At 40.0% G+C, this 20,578-nt stretch overlaps 13 protein-coding genes across 13 annotated transcripts; 8 read left to right on the top strand and 5 right to left on the bottom strand. All coding sequences in view use genetic code 12, as the record gives it.

The window, feature by feature from the left end:
* Window positions 1-206: 206 nt before the first annotated feature.
* Window positions 207-3,365, top strand: SPAPADRAFT_60185 (uncharacterized protein; the record flags this gene model as incomplete). Its single annotated transcript, XM_007374296.1, has 2 exons — window positions 207-2,785; window positions 3,019-3,365. The coding sequence occupies one exon, from the start codon at window positions 242-244 to the stop codon at window positions 818-820; it is 579 nt and encodes a 192-aa protein (XP_007374358.1).
* SPAPADRAFT_49780 (uncharacterized protein) lies at window positions 919-2,556 on the bottom strand (the record flags this gene model as incomplete). Its single annotated transcript, XM_007374297.1, has 1 exon — window positions 919-2,556. The coding sequence occupies one exon, from the start codon at window positions 2,554-2,556 to the stop codon at window positions 919-921; it is 1,638 nt and encodes a 545-aa protein (XP_007374359.1).
* A 190-nt stretch (window positions 3,366-3,555) lies between the features above and the next one.
* Window positions 3,556-6,180, top strand: SPAPADRAFT_135824 (M1 family metallopeptidase; the record flags this gene model as incomplete). Its single annotated transcript, XM_007374295.1, has 1 exon — window positions 3,556-6,180. One exon carries the CDS (start codon window positions 3,556-3,558, stop codon window positions 6,178-6,180), a length of 2,625 nt encoding a protein of 874 aa, XP_007374357.1.
* A 102-nt stretch (window positions 6,181-6,282) lies between these two features.
* On the bottom strand, window positions 6,283-8,007 carry ASN1 (asparagine synthase (glutamine-hydrolyzing) 2; the record flags this gene model as incomplete). Its single annotated transcript, XM_007374294.1, has 1 exon — window positions 6,283-8,007. One exon carries the CDS (start codon window positions 8,005-8,007, stop codon window positions 6,283-6,285), a length of 1,725 nt encoding a protein of 574 aa, XP_007374356.1.
* Window positions 8,008-8,378: 371 nt separating this feature from the next.
* Window positions 8,379-11,787, bottom strand: SPAPADRAFT_70814 (uncharacterized protein; the record flags this gene model as incomplete). Its single annotated transcript, XM_007374291.1, has 1 exon — window positions 8,379-11,787. One exon carries the CDS (start codon window positions 11,759-11,761, stop codon window positions 11,228-11,230), a length of 534 nt encoding a protein of 177 aa, XP_007374353.1.
* On the top strand, window positions 8,572-9,546 carry DFG10 (putative polyprenol reductase; the record flags this gene model as incomplete). The annotated part of the gene is made up of 1 exon (XM_007374293.1): window positions 8,572-9,546. A coding segment is annotated over one exon (503 nt), but the record flags the coding sequence as incomplete, so codon positions are not given.
* SPAPADRAFT_136447 (uncharacterized protein) lies at window positions 9,870-11,231 on the top strand (the record flags this gene model as incomplete). Its single annotated transcript, XM_007374292.1, has 1 exon — window positions 9,870-11,231. One exon carries the CDS (start codon window positions 9,870-9,872, stop codon window positions 11,229-11,231), a length of 1,362 nt encoding a protein of 453 aa, XP_007374354.1.
* A 72-nt stretch (window positions 11,788-11,859) lies between the features above and the next one.
* On the top strand, window positions 11,860-13,568 carry VPS28 (ESCRT-I subunit protein; the record flags this gene model as incomplete). The annotated part of the gene is made up of 1 exon (XM_007374289.1): window positions 11,860-13,568. The coding sequence occupies one exon, from the start codon at window positions 11,867-11,869 to the stop codon at window positions 12,692-12,694; it is 828 nt and encodes a 275-aa protein (XP_007374351.1).
* SPAPADRAFT_60181 (proteasome regulatory particle lid subunit) lies at window positions 11,863-13,550 on the bottom strand (the record flags this gene model as incomplete). Its single annotated transcript, XM_007374290.1, has 1 exon — window positions 11,863-13,550. One exon carries the CDS (start codon window positions 13,531-13,533, stop codon window positions 12,700-12,702), a length of 834 nt encoding a protein of 277 aa, XP_007374352.1.
* Window positions 13,569-13,939: 371 nt separating the features above from the next.
* SPAPADRAFT_54839 (RNA methylation protein) lies at window positions 13,940-14,332 on the top strand (the record flags this gene model as incomplete). Its single annotated transcript, XM_007374288.1, has 1 exon — window positions 13,940-14,332. The coding sequence occupies one exon, from the start codon at window positions 13,940-13,942 to the stop codon at window positions 14,330-14,332; it is 393 nt and encodes a 130-aa protein (XP_007374350.1).
* Window positions 14,333-14,838: 506 nt separating this feature from the next.
* On the top strand, window positions 14,839-17,801 carry SPAPADRAFT_150117 (serine/threonine protein kinase; the record flags this gene model as incomplete). Its single annotated transcript, XM_007374287.1, has 1 exon — window positions 14,839-17,801. The coding sequence occupies one exon, from the start codon at window positions 15,131-15,133 to the stop codon at window positions 17,741-17,743; it is 2,613 nt and encodes an 870-aa protein (XP_007374349.1).
* Window positions 17,802-17,957: 156 nt separating this feature from the next.
* On the bottom strand, window positions 17,958-19,317 carry SPAPADRAFT_60175 (uncharacterized protein; the record flags this gene model as incomplete). The annotated part of the gene is made up of 1 exon (XM_007374285.1): window positions 17,958-19,317. One exon carries the CDS (start codon window positions 19,268-19,270, stop codon window positions 18,260-18,262), a length of 1,011 nt encoding a protein of 336 aa, XP_007374347.1.
* On the top strand, window positions 17,985-18,167 carry SPAPADRAFT_137450 (uncharacterized protein; the record flags this gene model as incomplete). The annotated part of the gene is made up of 1 exon (XM_007374286.1): window positions 17,985-18,167. The coding sequence occupies one exon, from the start codon at window positions 17,985-17,987 to the stop codon at window positions 18,165-18,167; it is 183 nt and encodes a 60-aa protein (XP_007374348.1).
* Window positions 19,318-20,578: the final 1,261 nt, after the last annotated feature.

The following is a 20,578-nucleotide window of genomic DNA, read 5'->3' as shown; positions in this document are numbered from 1 at the left end:
TTTTTAATTGTATTATATGTTAGAGTCAAGATGACTGTAAGTGTGTATTCATGTAAGCATGACAACGTAAGTGTGTGTGTGTGTTGGATTTTCTAGAATTGACCAGCGTTATGGAATTGCTTTGATATTACGGGCAAAAAAATCCGAAGGGCCAACGCAAAAAAAAGAAAAAACTCCTTTGATATTTCGTTCACCCACAAAACCCCAACAAACGTAAAACCTGTAATAGTATACACCCACAATGTCCGATTATAACTCACAGACAGTTGCTCAATTGAAAGAATTACTTAAGGCTAAGGGGTTAGCTACCGACGGAAAGAAGGCCGATTTAGTGCAAAGATTAACCGAGGCAGACGAACAAGCTCCAGCAGAAGCACCACAACAACAACAACAACAACAACAACAAGCTGAAGGTGAACCGGCTGCTGATGCTCAAATTGCCCCTGAACCAACTAGTACTGCCGATGGCGAAATCACCAGTGGCGATGTCCCCGAAAACGAATCTACTCTTACTGTTATCCAACCGGTTGAAAAGGAAGAACCTAAGGTATTAACTGCTGAAGAAAGAAAGCAATTGGCAGTGGAATTGTTGACTAAAAAGATATCGCGTGCTGAAAAGTTTGGTGACGAAGCTGGTGCTGAAGCAGCAAGAAAGGATTTGGTTAGAGTAGAGAAGTTTGGAGTGGAAGCTGGAACTGCCTTGGCCAGAGAAATTGGATTGGTGGATAAAAGTTTGGGAAGTGGTCATAAAAGACACCACCACCATAAAAAGGGATTCAAAAAGGGTGGAAATAAGAAATTCAAACATCGTAAACATTAATCATTTTGTGTAGTAGTTAAATTCTGTAGTATTTCTCTGTTTGTACATTTAGTTTAGTTATTAGTTTATAGATGTAACTATATATTTCAATAACAGATCTAAGGTCTGAAAGGTTGGCTTGACTCTTCTTCATCGTCACTAATGTTAAATTCAGATACATCGGCATACTGAATAGGATCATTGGCTTGAGGATCGATAATGAGCCCATTATTATCCTTGACCCAAATGAAAAATACCGAGATAACAAGCACGAATGAATATGCCCAACTGCTCCAAACGATTCCAAGAAAAACACTTGGTTGTAATTCCAAAATTTCATAATTCCAGAATTTCATGGCTGAATTATAAACAATTTCTCGCAATTCACTGGTTGGTGTTGGTAGTACCGGTATAGAATTTTGTGCATTTTGAAGTTTTTCAACAGAGAAATATACCACCACGAATACAATCACAATTGGAAGGCCAAGAATAATCCAGATTGAAAGCCTAAATGATTTCACTACCCGCTCAGTGTAGTTAGATTCAGAACCTGTTGGGGGGAAAGAAGCAATTAGTTTTTTAGTTTTGAAATAATAAACTATGGGTGCAATACCCCAAAACAATGCAAATAGTAAAATGACCAAGTTTAACGCGCCAGCAATTAAAACTCTCATTGAAGGAGTACTCTCATTCACCTCAACTCCTCCGACAATACCATGGAAGTATTGTGTTTTAGATGATGTGACATCCAAGAACAGCAAAAGAAAAATAACAACTAAATTGGCAATGAATAACCCAAATATCCGTGAAAACTGCTTCTTTGGAAACATTCTGTACTGAGGGGATTGTCCATCATGGTAATAAATAACCCCATAACCCATTGTGAATAATAAAAATACAAACTGGGTATAAATATTGAACCAAGCGTTAACAAGTTTTGAAAAACTAAGTAGTATTGAACCCAGTGACGAAGAATTAAAATGGTTTGTAATGAAAAGGCAAAACCATTGGAATGCAGTCACGGTAACAAACGGACCCAAGATATAAAAGATGATACCCTTGGAAATAATTGATAATTGATTCATATTCTTGAAATCTTTACCTATAAGCTTCAATATATGATTGAATAAAACGGCAAATAACACTATTCCAAAGAGAACAACCCACTTCAATTGAGAATACACTTTATACTCATTGTATAACAAATTACCGTACTCATTCTTAAATTGAACAGGTACACGTATATCGGTAATGCCTTGATCATGGGGTGGAGCAATGTAAACACAATAAATACCAGATTCAGGAACCACGAAATCCACGTCAACATGTTTCTCTTCTTCCTTAATCTTATGGTCTAAAGTTATGAAATCATTCCAAACTTTCTCCTGGTCGATGTTAAACCCTTCAAACGGCTCAAGTTTGAATTTAGCATTTTTAGTATCAAGAATGTCCTTGTATAACTCTGCCTTGTTTGAAATGTATGAATCATAATACAATTCAGGAGATGGAATGTTGGTGAAATTGTAAACATAGGGAGCACGGAAGATCAATACTGGGAATCTTAAACTGTCAATTATCGATGAGTCTTTTGTATCAATAGTATCAACATATAAATGAATATGGGCCTTCATAGATTTTGATTGAACCACGGGACTACATATGACCCCATTCTTAATATCAAGGATAGTGGGGCCGCTACCAGCAGCAAGAATTGCTGCAAAGAAATAACTTAGAAGTAACAATAATTGTTGGTACATTTGATATTTGCTGGAGAAGAAATGGTGGCAACTAAATTTAGAACTTTTAATCACTGAAGTGAAATCTTTATGGGGGGCAACAACAATAGAAAAACTGAAGGGATAAAATCAGCCAAGAGTTTTTTTGCAACACGAGCCTTGTCTTTTACACGACCCACTTATATATACCAAAACAGGTTAATTCCATTTAAGGTTTGTTTGAAATTTGTAAATATATCCGATTTTAGTGCTAAAAAGTGTATCAGTTAGTCAGAAAAGCTCTTAGATTTGTGTTTCAACTGAAACTGGCTTCCTTAGACCATGTAAGTGTGCAATCCCCACTACTCAGGTGAACCAAAAAATGCCCGATTCAATTGAACAACATTTGTTTTGCTAACAATATAGGCAAGTACGTAAGTATGTTGATCTGCATTACTTAAAGTCAGCAATAGGCAAGTATGTTGTAAGTGGTTAGCAACGTACCTTGTAAGACATATGGGAACTATGCTAGCAATTTGTTGATAAGCTAAAAAAAGACCCTAATAATTGCTTATCTGTTAAACTTGCACAAAAGCCAGTTATCGTAAATGACTACTAGGATGTGCTAATAATAAGAACGAAAGCATCACTTGACTTCTGTTTTGGAGTCTCGTGCAGGCAAGCCAAACACAGATTCGCCTCCTAAGAGTTTTATTGTTTCGAATTTCATTGTTCAATTACGTAATTGTATGGCAGGAACAGACGCCACTAACCATAGAACACCAACTTAAATGTAACATGATTCACACTCACTCTCGCACGAAACCGTTAGCACTATAGTCAGCATTCATAGTCTTTTTCAGAAGCCGTTCCCTGTCGTCCTCACCCTTGAACGGCCCTAAAAATCTTACACAAAATTTGCAAGACTCAAATTTTTTTTTTTACAACCAAAAAGGCGAAATTTAAATTTCAGGGGGAGATTTAATTTTAGTTTACTCTTTTCTTCTTTAACCACTAGGCATTGAGTGTTTTGTTAGTACTATGTCTGATCAACCCTATTACGAGGCTCTTCCAGCCTCTCTCAAACCATCTAGATATCATGTCTCTGTTTTTGATATCGATATCACAAAGGAAAGTTTCAAGGGTAAGGTCACCATTGAATTGGATGTTGTTAAACCAACTCAGGAATTGCACTTGAATTACCGTGATTTGACTGTTACTAAAGAAGGAATCACTGTTCAACATGGCGAAGATGTGATTGCTATTGAATCTATAACAGAATTCAAATCGAAGGAGTACTTTTTTGTCAAGTTGGAAGAAACAGTTTCTCAAGGTAAATTGGTTGTCACTTTAGAATACGATGGTATAATCCAAACCAATATGGCTGGGTTCTATAAATCTAGTTATTTGGAAGATGGGGAAGAAAAGTTTATGTTATCTACCCAGTTCGAAGCCACAGACGCCAGAAGAGCATTTCCATGTCTTGATGAACCTTCTTTAAAGGCAACTTTCGTCGTTGATATTACTTTGAATTCCCAATGGACTTGTTTGGGAAACACCCCAGTTGCTTCCACTGAATCTGTTAGTGACGATTTACAAAAGGTAACCTTTGAAGAAACCCCAATCATGTCTACATACTTGTTGGCTTGGGCTTGTGGTGATTTCGAGTATATTGAATCTTTCACCAAGGACACTTACCACAACGATAAACCATTACCAGTCCGTATTTACACCACTAAAGGTGGATACTTGGCCGATGCTCAATTAGCCCTGGAAATCACTCCTAAGATTGTTGATTACTTTTCACAAATTTTTGAAATTAAGTATCCATTGCCAAAATTAGATTTGTTGGCAGTTCACTCATTCTCCCATAATGCTATGGAAAACTGGGGGTTGATCACTTATAGATCAACTGCTCTTTTATACTCCGAAGCCAAATCCGACCCATCATACAAACAAAAGGTTGCTTACGTTGTTGCTCACGAATTAGCCCATCAATGGTTTGGTAATTTAGTCACTATGAAATGGTGGGATGAATTGTGGCTTAATGAAGGGTTTGCTACTTGGGTAGGGTATGCTGCTGTGGATTATTTGTTCCCAGAATGGGATATTTTCAGTGGATTTGTTTCTGAATCATTGCAACAAGCTCTTAATTTGGATGGATTAAGAAATTCCCACCCTATTGAAGTTCCAGTTATCGATGCATTGGATATTGATCAAGTTTTTGATGCCATTAGTTACTTGAAGGGTGCCTCTACTATTTTGATGATTTCAAACTATTTAGGAAGAGATTTGTTCTTAAAGGGTGTTGCCAAGTACTTGAACGAAAACAAGTATAGCAATGCTACCAGTCATGATTTATGGAGTAGCATTGGTGAAGTCAGTGGCAAACCTATTGACCAATTGATGAACTCTTGGATCAAGAAAGTTGGGTTCCCAATTGTTAATGTTGATGTTCATGAAAACAGTCTAGTATTGACGCAATCTAGATTCTTAAACAGTGGAGATTTAACTACTGAAGAAAATGAAACTAAATGGTGGATTCCATTGAATTTTGTTGACGGGGGAGATATTACCATTGACTCATTTGAAAGCGAAACTTTGATAATTGATCAATTCCCATTGATTGACAAGTACTTTAAGTTAAACAAAGACACTTCTGGTGTTTATCGTGTCAATTACTCTTCAGCTATTTTGGAAAAGAATATCTTGCCATTTTTCGATAAGTTGTCTCCTCGTGATAAGGTCGGGTTGATTGCTGATTCAGCAGCTACTGCTATTTCTGGTAACAATTCTACCGCTGAATTTTTGAAGTTAGTTAGAAACATTGCTGGTAAATTGGGTAATGATTACGTTGTATGGTTGGAATTAGGTAAGAGATTGGGTGATGTTGCCACTGCATTCTCCACTAGCGAAATCAGACCAAAGGTTGATGCCTTTATAAGAGCAATCTATCAAGACAAGGCTGTTGAATTAGTAAAAGAGTTGGCTAGCTCCACTACCATCGACAGTGCTGATTTCTTAAAGGTTAAATTAAGATCAGAAATCTTGAAACACGCTGGATTATTATCTATTCCTGAAGTTGAACAATATGCACAAGTATTATTTGAAAGTTGGCTTAAAGATCCAAGCACATTGCATCCTTCATTACGTTCATTTGTATTTACTACTGTTGCTGCTTCTGCTAAATTTACCAATGCGCAATTCCAATCTATTTTGAAGGAAGTTACTCATCCTTCTTCATTGGATTCTAGAGAAATTTCCCTTCGTGCCTTGGGTCACATCACTAATGTTGAACTTCTTCAACCATTGCTTGATCTCTTGACACAACCTGAAGTTATCCCAACTATGGATTCGCATTTCCTTGGTGCTCCATTGAGTGACAATCCAGTTACTCGTGATGCATTCCTTCAATTCTTCTTTGATAATTATGATGATAAATTGTACAAGTTGATGCTGACAAACATGGTTGTGTTGGACAGATTTGTTAAGATGACCTTGAGAAACTATCAAAGTGAAGAAGTGTACAATAAGGTCAGTGATTTCTTTAGAAATAGAGATGTTCATGGATTTGAAAGAAGTTTGAAACAATCATTGGATAACATAAAGATCAATTCAACTTGGTTTGGTCGTGATGGTAAAGCTGTAGATGAATATTTATCTTGAGTGTATACCTTGTAGTACTACAAATAAAAATAAAGAAAAGTATTCATGTTTCAGCATATATTATGCGCAGATATCTATAAATAATTACAAAAGTTTAAAAAATTAGGCATCAGCAACTTTATGATCGTGGGTAGCAGCGTATCTACCAGAAGGATCTTCGTGACAACCCCATTCAGCCTTTGGAATCCATCTCATGACGGTGGTAGCAGCGGCCTTGGAGTTGGCAAACATCTTGTCGAACTTACATCTGTACCAGTATGCTTCCTTAGTGGTTGGAATGTCATCACCCCACTCTGGCTTAGGGTTGGCAAATTCTTCATCACTGACCAATCTTTCAGCAGTGTCCTTCAAACAATCAATCCAGGAGTAACCGACCCCATCGGAGAATTGTTCCTTTTGTCTCCAAAGGATTTCATCAGGGAGGTAAGGAGCAGCACTTGGATCGTCAGAAGTGTCAAAGGCTTTACGCAAGACATACTTTTCAATGTGTCCTGGACGAATAAGTTTATCTTCTGGGTTGATGTTCATACAGACTTCAAGGAATTGCTTGTCCAAGAATGGGACTCTGGCTTCCAAACCCCAAGCCATGGTGGACTTGTTGGCTCTCAAACAATCGGCGTAATGCAAGTTCTTGACTCTTTGGACACATTCTTGGTGGAAGTCCTTGGCAGATGGGGCGTTGGCAAAATACAAGTATCCACCAAAGATTTCATCGGAACCTTCACCGGAAAGAACCATCTTGATACCTTGGGCCTTAATCTTACGGGACAAAAGGTACATTGGGGTAGAAGCTCTGATGGTGGTGACATCGTAGGTTTCCAAGTGGTAAATGACATCATCTAAGGCATCAACACCTTCTTCCAAGGTGAAAGTGTGAGAATGGTGAATGGTACCAATGAAATGGGCAACTTTTTCAGCAGCAATTAAATCAGGAGCGCCTGGCAACCCAATTGCAAAAGAATGTAATTGTGAGAAAAGAGTGTTGTTGTGAAGAGCACCAGAGTCATCGATACCGGTTAATTCTTCGTTAGCATCAACCCCACTTGGGTTGTAAGAGGATTCCACGGCTTTTCTGGTTTCACGAGCAGCAATGGCGGCGATTAAAGAAGAATCTAACCCACCGGATAATAAAACACCGTATGGAACTTCGGCCATCAATCTCTTTCTCACGGCCAATTCCAAACTTTCTCTAACTTCTTTATAGTCGACTCTCTTTTCAGGAATCTTGGAACCATCCCACCAAGTAGGGGTAAAGTATCTGGTGATTTGGTCAGTCTTGGAGTCATATATGTGTCCTGGAGGGAATGCAACAACTTCGTCACATTCTTCAAGCAAACATTTCAATTCAGAAGCGAAATATCTAGTTTCTGGGTTGGCCTTGGACTTACCCAAGTATAAGGTGGTGATACCGATTGGGTCTCTGGCAGCAACAATTCTATCGTTCTTGGCGTCATGCAAAACCCAAGCAAACATACCATCCAAGTACTTAGGAGCGTCGATGTCGTATTTTTCAAAAAGGGGAATGATTGGTTCACAATCAGAGTGGGTCTTGTATTTGTAGTCGCTGAATTCTTCTCTTAAGTGGATATGGTTATAGATTTCCCCATTGACACAAAGAGTGAAGTTACCATCAGGAGAAGTGATTGGTTGAGCACCGGAGTCTAAACCAACAATAGCCAATCTTTCGTGACATAAAATAGTTGATTTTTGGATGACGTTACCAGACCAATCTGGGCCTCTGTGTCTGATCAATTTGGAATATTGTAAAGCTTTAGACTTGAATTTTTCAACATCTGGTTGCCTATAGGCAGCAAAGATACCACACATTTTTGTTTAAGAATTTGTATATGTATTACTGAGAAAGAAAGAGAGAAAAAGAAAGAAAAGAAAGAAAAGAAAGAAAGACGATTGGAAAATTTTTCCGGGATTCTTTATACTGGTGCAACCAGACAAAGAAAAAAAACTGAAAAATTCATGATGAGTCAACAAACAAATTTCCACCGCAAAAAGTTGACAAATGCACAGCGGGATTTGTAGATAAACCCAAAATAGGACGAGTGAGAATTTTTTAGTTTAGTTTGTGTTATGATTTATTTACTCATAATTGTGGGAGAAATTCCGGGTAAACAAAATTTTTATCAAATTCGACGAATTCGCATAAGCCACCTTGGACCCCCTCCACCCCCAAAGAGTCACGCAGTGCGTTAGCTAACAATTTTTGCAATTTCCGGTGCGATTCAGCACCTGATCGCCCATCACCCTCACTCCGTTTTCGCAGTAATTTATGTACAGGACGCCAATCGTGAGAAAACGGAAGTCACACGCGCGGCACGTGATGTCGATTTGGGCTGGAAAAAATACGCACCAAGCGAGAATGCATTTATTTACAACCCACATTACACTCTAGTGGTGAGTGGTAATGTTTGCTGAGCAGAACCAATGGTATGTGTTACATTGTATAATGCGCAGCTATTTGTTTCAATTGCCTATATTGGAATTGCTGGCTCAATTCTCTTGGTGAAGATATACAAACCTTTAAATGATTTGTTGTTGTACGGGAAAACACTCACTTCTACTGGCACCACTAGCACTCGTAATCAATCACGATTACAGGAGCTAGTCAGCGCGGCTAGCTCTAGATTGAGAGTTCCTAAATCATACTTTACCCATTTTTACGTTTTATTAAGTATATTCTCTACCATTACTTGGGCCGTTAGTTATCCAGCAGGTGCTGCTGCCAATCCATCCCCTACAAAATACAAGAACATGATATTTATCAACGTGTTACTTTGGGTTCAAGGTAACAGGCGACTTTATGAATGTTTGCATATTTCAAAATTTTCAAAAACGTCATATATCAACGTTAGCCATTACATTGCTGGTATGGCACACTACACCTTAGTATCTTTAGCTTGTTATTTGGGAATGAGAACATATTCATCGGGAGAATCAGTACTGCTTGTTCCAACTTTTTTCGACTGGCTTATCATGTTTGCGTATGTGGTGCTCGCAACAAGACAATACTATGCCCATCGTCACTTGGCATCGTTGGTTAAATATAGTCTTCCAAATTTCAAGTATGTTGCATCACCACATTATTTACAAGAGATTGGAATATATGCTACACTTTTCATATTCAGTGTTAAGGATGGTTGGGATATTGTTTCTTGTAATTTCCTATTTGCATTAGTGTTCGTCACGGTTAATCTTTCAATAAGTTCAATTGAAACTTATCGGTACTATCAAGAAAAATTCAAAGATGAGTTTAAATTAAAATGGTGTATTTTCCCTGGTGTTTTATAGGGTTATAGATTTAAAGTTAAAGGGTTGTACAATACATGTGGCTTAATTGATACTAACGTAATTAGATTTTGGCTTTTTGCAGCATTTTTCTGAGGAAATCTGTTTGGAGTATTAAACAAACGTGTATTACATTAGATCAAAGCATAAGCCAACAACTTGTTTGAGTGAAGCTGCTGTTCACGTGAGATCTCCAAAGTTGAAACAGTCACGGTACTGTTCCTCGTTAATTACGAATTGGTCTTGATAGCACCGCCCCCTCCCTTGTACGCGCAAATTACACTAAAAAATAACACCGATTTTGAACCTTTGGGAAAATAATAAAAAAAAAATACAAAGCCTAGCACGGAAAGTGACAACTTTGGTAGACAACACAACCAAATGTTCCTATGAGTCCCCTTAAACCTGTCATTTCACCAGTGATGGTGACATTAGAACCATCAGCCACATCAATAGTCCATGGTTGTCCCGGTGTACCGCGTAGTATCCCGCGGATCGAAACCGTAATTCACATCAGATCACTTACGGGCGCACCATTTGACGTTCGAAGTGTGGGAATCGCCATGAGCACGGTGCAGAAAGTTTCAATGCCCACGAAGTTCGGCACCAATGATTCAGTCAAGGATTTTAAATGGTTTGAAAACCCGCTATGTTATCGCCCCCCTGTGGGTGAGTTCTACCTGAAGCTTATTGGAATCGATATCCCGATCTTGATTCCATTGCCGCGAGATGTGGTCAGTAGCGGGTATGTACCGAGTTGTAACGCCAGCACTGTGCATAAATTAAGTGTCAAAGTGTCCTGTGGTAAGACAGCGGAGACCGAAACTAATTTCGTAGAGAGCTTCCCCATTGCCATAAAGTGTTATGATACACTTCCCTTGTACCGACAATACAATGAACCAGTATTGTATCAAATGGTGACGAATGATAATCAAGTGATTGTGGAATGTAAATTGCCCGTGAGTTCCATTGGACCCGGTGATAATATCAACTTGGAATGTAATGTTAGAACAAATACGGCGAATAATAGACTACATAAACATATACAGCTAAAACAATTGACGTTGCAATTAAAGGAGATTATAGAGTGTTATGATGCTGGGTTGCCACCTAAGAAGGAATTCAAACTAGTTTCCACCACTCAAGTATTTAAGAATCAAGAAATCCATGCCCTGCCATTCAACCACAATTTCCAGATAAAGTTTCCCTACGAGAACGATTACTTGTCGTTATTTTCCCAGCCGGAAATTCCCCTTGATCCCCAGTTGGAAGACGACTGCTCCACCACGGTGATTGAATCGTACAACATATGTAAAGTCAGACAACTCGACAAACTAGAAGAAGGAATTCCCTTGACACACATCCAGGGATTCACCAAAGTGGGGAAATTCTACTCAATCAGATATGAACTCATAGTCAAAGCCAAGTTTAGCCATGCCAAAGATGTGAATGTGAACATACCGATCACTGTCAGTCCCTACGATCGAGACTGTTCTGAGTATCTTCTCCAATGGATCTTATACGAATGCGACGTTGCCAAACAAACATACGGTAAACAGCTAGTGGAGGAGTATTGTGCATTAGGGGACAGATACGACTATGTCGTTAGTTTAATGTCACGGTTTGTGGATGCTCCTACTTGCTATCGATATAGCATAGATGAATGGAAGCATTTGGGATATAATATGGATGCCATAGGTGTGGCTAATGGTATAGATGGGACTCAGTCATTAGTAGGGTATATTGATTAATGCAATGTGATTAACGTGTCAATGTCGATCGTAGCGATAATTTGATTAACTCGTAGCTTGTTCTTTTTAGTTTGTATTTCGGGCAAGGGGATACCTTCTAAGGGATTCTGATGGAGCAATTTACATTGAATGTGGAAGGACCTTGGCGTGTATCCTGTGTAACTCTTGAACATTCGACATAGGTGCCATTTGGAAATCTTCAACTGGATGATAATTGCATCCATACTTAATTTGCACCCTTGAATTGCTTGTTCAAATATCAAGCGGCAAGCCTGATCAACTAGCTCGCGACTGGTGTTCCATCCCCGGGACACATCAGGCCTGCATCTTTTGCAACTTCTGTATCCTAATGCAATGGCCTGTTGCAGTGAATCTAAGAACATGATGTTCTTACGAAGAGCAAGTCGCGAGTAGCATGTAGGGCGACAGTAGATTTTGGTTGACTTTACGGCATATATGAACTTGCCTTCTGCCTGGGGGTCTCTGTTTTTTAGTGCTTCATATTTTGCATCCTCTGTAGTGAATTCCATTGTTAATCATGGTTGGACTTATTCCTAGAAGCAGGGGAAGGCATCAGAGACATTTATAGGTTGTTTTTTTTTTTGCTCTCAAATTGATATGGTTGATCAGCAATCATGAACAACAGTAAGTCCCCGCCCGAATATGCACCAACTGCAACCACATCATTCACAGTGTCATCATCATCACCTCGGTACAATTCGGAGATAACCAAATCCACACTTCTTAAAACTTCCTTACACAAGACTGTTTATGATTCACTTGCCGAGATATACTCCATACTTCCCACCCTTGAAATGTTGGAAGTCTCATACATCAAGGATTACATAACCGATAAGGAAAAGTACACATCTACTTCGTATAGATTGATCAACCAATATCAAATAATCTTGAAGGGATTTGTGGAGGATCTGGACAAGTTGAATCTCCTCAAAACGATATTACCTGGGTTGGACCACACCTTGTCCAACTTCTTACAGTTGCTCCTGAACAAGTTTCATTGCAATTGTACCCATGCAATTAAACGATTACAATCGGGTATTCCTGCCACCATTGAACATTTAAGTACCCAGGTGGAAAGTCTACACCCTACCGTGTCTCAGAATACAGCTACTACGCCTGCAGCACCAAATGCAAACACGAGTGCGAAATTGATATCACAAATCACGGGTAATTTCATCACTTGCATGGATGCAGTCAAGTTAAACTACAAGACCAAGAGCCAATTGCATCCCTTGCTTAGTGAATTGGTCGTCAATTTAAACGATCTTGTTGAGAATGAACAGCATAAACTGTTGGAATTCTCGGGAAAATCCAAATTGGTGAATTGGTTGATCAAGATTAATAACTTGAAAGATGGTGAAGAGATAGGGGGCACGGATGCAGACAGCTTTTTAAATGATTTGGATACGGCCTATAAAGGGTTCTATACATCTTTAGAGTAGTAGACTTATACAATAGATTCTATTTGTTCCGCATACCCCAATACATTCTTGATTACGGATTCGTTATCCACCTGTAATTCCAGTTCGTTCTTGGTAAAATAAATAGCGCCATTTTCAAATCTCCAATTGTCCACTTCGAAAGTGTCTCTCAAAATCTTTTCAAATGCGGCATCGGATTGTTCTTGTGGCAAGTACAACAAGTTCTTACAGTTGGAAATAGGTATTGATTCATAGGTCTTTTCTAACGATTTGGCAATTTCAAAACGCAAGGCTGTGATTAATGTATCAATAAAATGAGTGTATTCCTTACATGGCAAATTAGCTTCTTCTTTCAATAATTTCCAGATCTTGATATAATTACCTTCCATTAAGTTGCTTTCTAAGTGAACGGGAAAAGCAAGATACTTGTCTTGTTCAACATCATAATGGTTTGAATTGTAGATGATTTCCAACTCAATGTGGAATTTTGAGATCAATCCTTGACTCAACAAGTATAACAAGTATAATGAAATGATTTTCGTGGCATCGGTATTAACATGCACTTTATTCAAATTGTGTAATTTGCCATTGGAGTAGAATGGACGCAATTGGGCGAAATAGTTTTCAAATCCGCTGTAGTTGTTAGTTAAGAGCGATGATAAGGCCCCGATTTCAAGGATTCTTTGTGCGATTTTCAAATCATTGAGTTGATCTTTGGTTTGCGTGTTGGCTGGAGTGGGAATAAGGAGATTGTGTTTGATGAGTTCGAGTTTGATGGGGGCAAGAAGGACTTGACATTGGTCATATTTTTCCTTTTCAAAAAGGGAATATATTTCTGCTGTGAGGCTTTGAAGGGACATGGTTGTGGGTGATGTTGATGAATGAGCTGGTTGTTATTATAATAAATGTTGCCACTAGTTTTTTGGAGTCAACGAAAAGTGAAGGTCGTGCGAAAGTGGAGAATATCTAGAAACTTTGCAATTACGTGTGGATAATACGGGATTTTCCTCCGAATTTACAACCATAAAGACAAACCAAAGGTCGGCCAACATTGCATCACTCTCGGATACCTTAGCGGTATGTTCGATCACTGTTTGACCCCAGAGTGTTGTCTTTTAAGTAAAAGCTTCCCATTTGAAGTCACGTGCACAGGGATTAAGATGGCTTGAAATTTTTTTTTTTCTTTTTATATAGAGATGATGCCAATATCTCTGCACAACAACTTCGAGCATACGACATTAGATAGATAAACAACCACATAGAATCATGAAATTCCTCACCACCAACTTTGTGCAATGTGCAGTTAAGTCATGTCACTCCTCCCTCACATCGTTCCCCTTACAATACGAAGAATGTCAATTAGTACAACAAGAACAAGACTATAACCCTGAATTTATCGTACACATGCTTGAACGTCTTGACTGGAACGCTATAGTTCAAGTCGCCAAAGATCTCGGGAACGAAAGTTTGCCAGCTAATAAGCCTGAAGATTTAGATCCGATTATGGAAGACAGTCAAGCGGTTTTAAGAGATTTGCATACATTACTAGTGGAGACTCAAATCGTTGAGGGGAAAATGGTTTGTAAGAATTGCGGACATATTTACTATATCAAGAATTCAATTCCTAATTTCCTTTTACCTCCACATTTGGCTAATTAGGGTGTGATAAATAAGGGTAATGTATAATAGATAGAGTGTGTCAATAGACAGAATATGTCGATAGATAGAGTGTGTCAATAGACAGATTAGTAGTAAGATTTTTGTAATCTCATCTCAATATGGGCGGTGTAGGTTGTGAGCAAGGTTTGATACCTGAAGTACTGTTGTAAGTTTAATTTCCCCTTATAATGAGATATTACAGGTTATGAACATAAGTGAATGACCCATATTTCATGCAGACGTTGATGTTCAATGCATATCACAATACCACTTGTATTATGTCATGCTGTGTATGAATGTACGATCATATAGAATTGCTCGTATATTACTTCCACTCCTGCACTTTACTTGATTCCTAAAAATAAAAATAAAACTAAAAAAAAATAAAAAAAATAAAAAAAAAGGAAGTGGGAAGTGAAAATGTCGGCCATTAAATTTCTTTAATTAAATGCTCCACGTAATTTAACTTTTTTTTTTTTCTCTCTCTCCTTTTGCCAAGTCAAACAAAAAGCAAAGACTACGGCACATCCAATAGATAACCAACGTTTAGTCATTCTACTTCGTCTTCATCTTCAGACACGACCTCATACGTACCTCAACCCTCTCGAACATAACTGAATATCACCACCACTACCTCCACCCAACTCATCCAAAATCAGCAACATACACGTCTACACTTAGTGACACATATTTTTCGATCACATAATCAAAATCCCTCCACCAAATATACTACCCACGAGGAAATCCCACATTCTAGCATTCTGCACATACATATAATTTAACATAAGCTTTACATATATGGTCAGTTTATCATTATTTGGAAACAACAGCTCGCCTAGTTCATCCAACGATGTCACTCCCCCAAGTGAACAGGATTTGTCATCAATGGAAGCAAATGTTTTTCACAATGGCCATGCCGGCATAACAACTCCGCCCCACCCCGGATATTCTAGACCTCAGTCTAGAAATAGAAAACGGTCGATCTCATTCACAAAGTTCTTGTTTAACAAGGACGAACCAAATTCCACCAACAACCATCACGTTACTCCTGCAAACGACTTGGGCTCGTCTCAGTCGACACTTTCGGTTAACCACCCCGAAGAATTGAAGCTGCAAGCAAGTTTCGTCAGATTGAAGAATATGTTTAAGTTATCGACTGCCTCCCTGTTGGCACACAGTGAAAGTGAACAGCTGGAAGAACAACAAGAGCAGCAGCAGCAGCAGCATCACCAAGAACCTACATCGCCCGACACATCCGTCCACATTGGACGTAACCGTTCTATATCCACCCCATTAAGTGGCCCCATAAAAAATCATGTGCGTAACTTTGCCTCGCGAGAAGCAGGATACACTCCATCCCAAGACTCCATGTCGTCATCCACACTGAAGATACCAACCATAACAACAACCCCCACGTCTCCTCCGCGAAGTGGCAAGGATGAATCTCAAGTCATTCATTCCAATTTGTACTTTGCATACCAAGGGTTGCCTCCACATATGGCCCATGAGAACCCACCCCATCCCGCTCAGTACTTGCACGATTCAACCAATAGATCGGACATCAGCGTTGCTTTACGACACAATGACTCTGTATTTTCCTTGAGTGAAAGTGGCATCTTGAAACCTCCCAAGGTTCATACTTCTCAAATCAGCACCAGTGATAATGATGAAGAAGAACAAGCAATCGAGGAATTCCCTAGCACGATTAAGTCGCTGCCTGCAGTTCCTATTCTTGAAAAACCTCCAAAGATAACCGAATTGGAACAGCAAAAAAAGCACAAGACACATCCAGATCAACCCCAGCCTCAGCATGTTTTACGCACCCCTAAAAAGTTTGTCACTGCTACTGCTGATGACGGAATATTTGATGATGACACCGACAATCTCAACCTTAAGCCCATAGATGTTGAGCGAGACTTGTCGGTCCCAGTGTCACCACTCCAACGCGCCTTGCGTCGAGTGGCCTCGGCTCCATTGGTGCATCGCTTATTACAAGAGAAGCTGAGCGATACAACCACCATTGAGCCGCCATTCTCCACTGCTGCCACTCCTAAGCCCGTGGTTAAAACTGAAGAAGAAGTGTATGATATCAATAAACATATCGGTGAGGTGAAAATCACGGGCCGGCCCCGTACTTACACAGCCGATCGGACTTATTCCAATGCCGCTACCCGAGTCACTGATGTCAAGGTTAATGCCGATTGTTTTGAAAAGATTAGATTATTGGGAAAGGGAGACGTCGGGAAGGTTTATCTTGTGCGCGAAAAGCTGTCAAATAGGTTGTACGCCATGAAGATATTGAGCAAGAAGGAAATGATTGAGAGAAACAAGATTAAGCGGGCATTAGCCGAGCAAGAGATTTTGGCAACTCTGAACCATCCATTTATTGTGACGCTCTACCATTCATTTCAAAGTCAAGATTATCTCTATTTGTGTATGGAGTACTGCATGGGTGGGGAATTCTTCCGCGCGTTGCAAACCCGAGACACAAAGTCCATTCTGGAACAGGATGCCAAGTTTTACGCTGCCGAAGTCACCGCTGCGTTGGAGTACCTCCATTTGATGGGATTCATCTATCGTGATTTGAAACCCGAGAATATCTTGTTGCATCAATCAGGACACATCATGTTGAGTGATTTTGACTTGTCGAAACAGAGCGAACGGGCCAAGAATCCTGAAGTTGTGTTCAATAGGACTGGTCTCCATTTGAGTTCCACTTCCAGTGTCAGTTCGCGGGACGGGCCTGCCCTAGATACTAAAGCGTGTATTGATGGATTTAGAACCAATTCGTTTGTCGGTACTGAAGAGTACATCGCGCCTGAAGTTATTCGCGGCAAGGGACATACGAGTGCTGTTGATTGGTGGACCTTGGGGATCTTTATTTATGAAATGTTGTATGGAACCACGCCATTCAAGGGAAGCGACCGCAAGAAAACATTTGCCAATGTGCTTAAAAAGGAGGTTAAATTCTTGGATTCGCAGCCGGTGTCTTCCCAATGTCGATCATTAATCAAGAAGTTGCTTATCAAAGACGAAGAAAAACGATTAGGTTCGAAAACAGGAGCCAGTGAGATTAAAAACCATGCCTTTTTCAGAAACACCCAGTGGGCGCTCTTGCGTAATCAGAAACCACCTATGATCCCCGTGTTAACCAAGAGTACGAAAAAGGTGGAAAAGCCAATTGACGAACAGACCCAACCTCAAGATTCAGCTGCGGTATCACTCGAAGAAAACGGTAAAAGCGACGATCCGTTTGCGCAGTTTAGTTCAGTGACGTTGCAGTATGAGGAGAATGAATGTTCGAGTCCCATGTACAACCCGGAAAGCAGTGCATATACAAGTGTGGCCTATACCATGACCAAGAGCCAGAACGGCAGTCCCACCAAGCAAAAGGGCTTTCTTAAACGATGATACACAGTTTTGTATTTTATATATATGTAAAAAACAGTAAACGATTGTGGTTATAGAGCCTAAAGTAGTGTTTTATTGTACTTGTACTTTTTGCATTCGAATTGCAACATTGCTGAGCCGCACGCAAAATCACGTGATCGACAGCCAACCAGAAACAAACAAAATTTAAGCAACATTTTTCTTCCTTCATGGAACAGCCTATTACTTCCACATTACAACAGCTATAAACAACACACACACAATGGCTGCTGGACACTTTGTTAAATACGTGAGACACGCAGGTGCCGCCGCACCACACGTTTCTCCAGCCATCCGCTGGACTGCTAAATTGCTGGGTGCCGCCATGTGGTTTTGGATCTTGTACCGTGTTAAAGAAGATGGACCAGTTATGTTTGGCTGGAAATTGCCTCATGAACACCATTAGATAATGTTAATTCTGCATGTTTGCATTTGGAGAGAAGTTTGAAGTTTAGTTGTGTATTTATGTATTCTATAATAAAAGAAGGTTTACTGTACTTATCGGGTAGATGGCCGGGATCCTCCTCCTCCTCCTCCTCCTCCTCGCGCTCGTCCACGGAAAGATCCTCTTGGTCTAAATGAAGGATTGCCCCTTCGAGGGTTCCAGCCACCTCTCGCACGAGTAGACCCTCGTGAACTTCTACCGTAGGCAAGAGCATTGATGTCGTCCTCGGCTTTATCGTCAGATTGGCTGCTGATGAGGGTTGTGTCGGCGGCCTCTTCCTCATCACGCACTTTAAAGTTGAAATTGAACCCTTGCGAACTACATTGATCCAATTTGAAATTGCCCTTGTCGTCAAGTTTAAAAATCATGTAATTCCGTTCGTCATTCTTGTTTGTGAAATCACATAGGTTGAAATGCCAGAGGTTGTAGTACGCCTGGAAATAATAATCATTCAACTTCTTGATGACTTTTTTGTTGACTTCTGCGTCTTGGTCAGGGTACAAGCTCAATGGCACAATCTTATCCAGTGGATCGCTTGCTGGAACCAGGATCTTGTCAAATAGGCTCAATCCAAGTTCTAGCAAGTTCTTCAAGTTACTCGAATTTGATTCTTGGAGTAGCTCCTCGATGTCGTTCTTTATAATAAGCCACAATTCCCCTAGAATCATCCGAAGTCGTGAGAACTTGGATCGGTAGTTTTCAATGTACCCGGAAGATCCCCCCATACTATCGACAAAACTCATGCCGTTGCCCATGACAGGGTATCGGAAATGCAAACCCTGGCTGATTGTAAAATCAGCATTGGTTATAATTGCCAAGTGTTCAAGTAAGGGCGTTTTGATTACCGGGGCATGGGTGACGAAAATGTTGATTGTTTGTTTGTTGGGCAATGTCTCTGTATTCTGGCTAGTGGTGACATTGAGATATAGTTCGGCGATTTGTAATAGTGTGATCCAGAGCTCGCTAACTTTGCCATTGATTGAGTTATAATTAAATGTGCCACTATCGAACAAGCTATGGATCTTTAGCGTCCCTCCTATTCCGTAGAGCTTTATATTGGGCATGCTCGCTACGGTTTTAATTTCGTAGTTGTGGGTATGGTCGATTAGGTATAAGTTTGGAATGGATATTGTGTTTGTTTGGATCTTGTCAATGATTCGAGGATCATCAAGAGGACCGAATATGGTGTATACTGGACACGGCAATGATTTCGCCCCACTGACATATTGCGAGAATTGACTTATTCCATGGTGAGACTGGGCTAGTTTTTCCTTAAACTTGGTGAATTCTTCACTGCTGTTGCCTCCAGCGTTGCTTATCGTGCTCAAGTTGTTTAATTCCTCGGTTATCTCTGGTTCAAGCACACTCAGGAATGCTACAATTTGTTTGAGATAGTTTAGGTCGGTGTACGAGTCAATTGTTTCCTGGTCCCAAAACCCGAAATTTCCCGTGACTATTATTATCTCGACGGGGTTGGTTTGATATAGTTGGGTGAGTGCATCAAGGTTTCCTTGAGTGTCCGAGACGGCTAGGATGCGGACCGACATCGGTGTATACTTTTGTTTATGTTATGTCTGGATTTGATGGGACAAAGGTGATTACTTCAATCTGGTGGGTGCTACTGCTGTGTAATCTTGTAGACAGGTGGTGATCTGCTTGGCGATAAGCTTGGTTGGGTGTGATTGTGACAAATGTCTCGGGCAGTTTTGTGCATTTGTGTGGAGATAAGTAATAACCTCGCGGTATTTGCTCCGAATTTTGAGACCCGTGCACGACATTTTTTGGTCCAGGCCAAGGGCTGCCATACCAACGTTGGTGTTTACTACGATAACTCAATTTGAGTACTGGTGGCATAACCAGGCGGAATTGAATGAATGTTAATTAGTAATGACGAGCGTTCGGAACCCTTGCCTGGTTATTGCTAAGGTTGCATTAGATGTCTTCCTATAGTAGACGCTAGATTGTTACCTCTAGGTCACACTTGTTTACACCGTCAATACATCGCTATAGCACTAACGAGGGGAAGAAAAACATCGTCACGCCATCCTATGTCAAAGCTGCGGTTGTAAATCCAACAAAACTCAGTCAAAACTGATCGTGGAGATGTTTCATCCACCGCCCTAAAAAAATCGCCTCACATTTCTCATTGTAGCCGAAACCTGAAATTTATTATCTCTCATTTCAACAACAAAGACAGCCACGCCTAGCAAATAGATACCCTCCCCCTCCGGACAAGACAATATCTACCGACAATCATTTGACTATAGTCCTACAATCACATATATACATACGGACATACAATCACCCAATTACATTTGTACATTATTATATATATAGACATATACATACATTGCATTTACGAAACTACCACG

This window comes from Spathaspora passalidarum, assembly GCF_000223485.1.
Source record: "Spathaspora passalidarum NRRL Y-27907 unplaced genomic scaffold SPAPAscaffold_3, whole genome shotgun sequence".
Classification (NCBI taxonomy): Eukaryota; Fungi; Ascomycota; class Pichiomycetes; order Serinales; family Debaryomycetaceae; genus Spathaspora; species Spathaspora passalidarum.
Note: the sequence above shows the minus strand (reverse complement) of the source record. Positions and strands in the feature narration are given on the sequence as shown.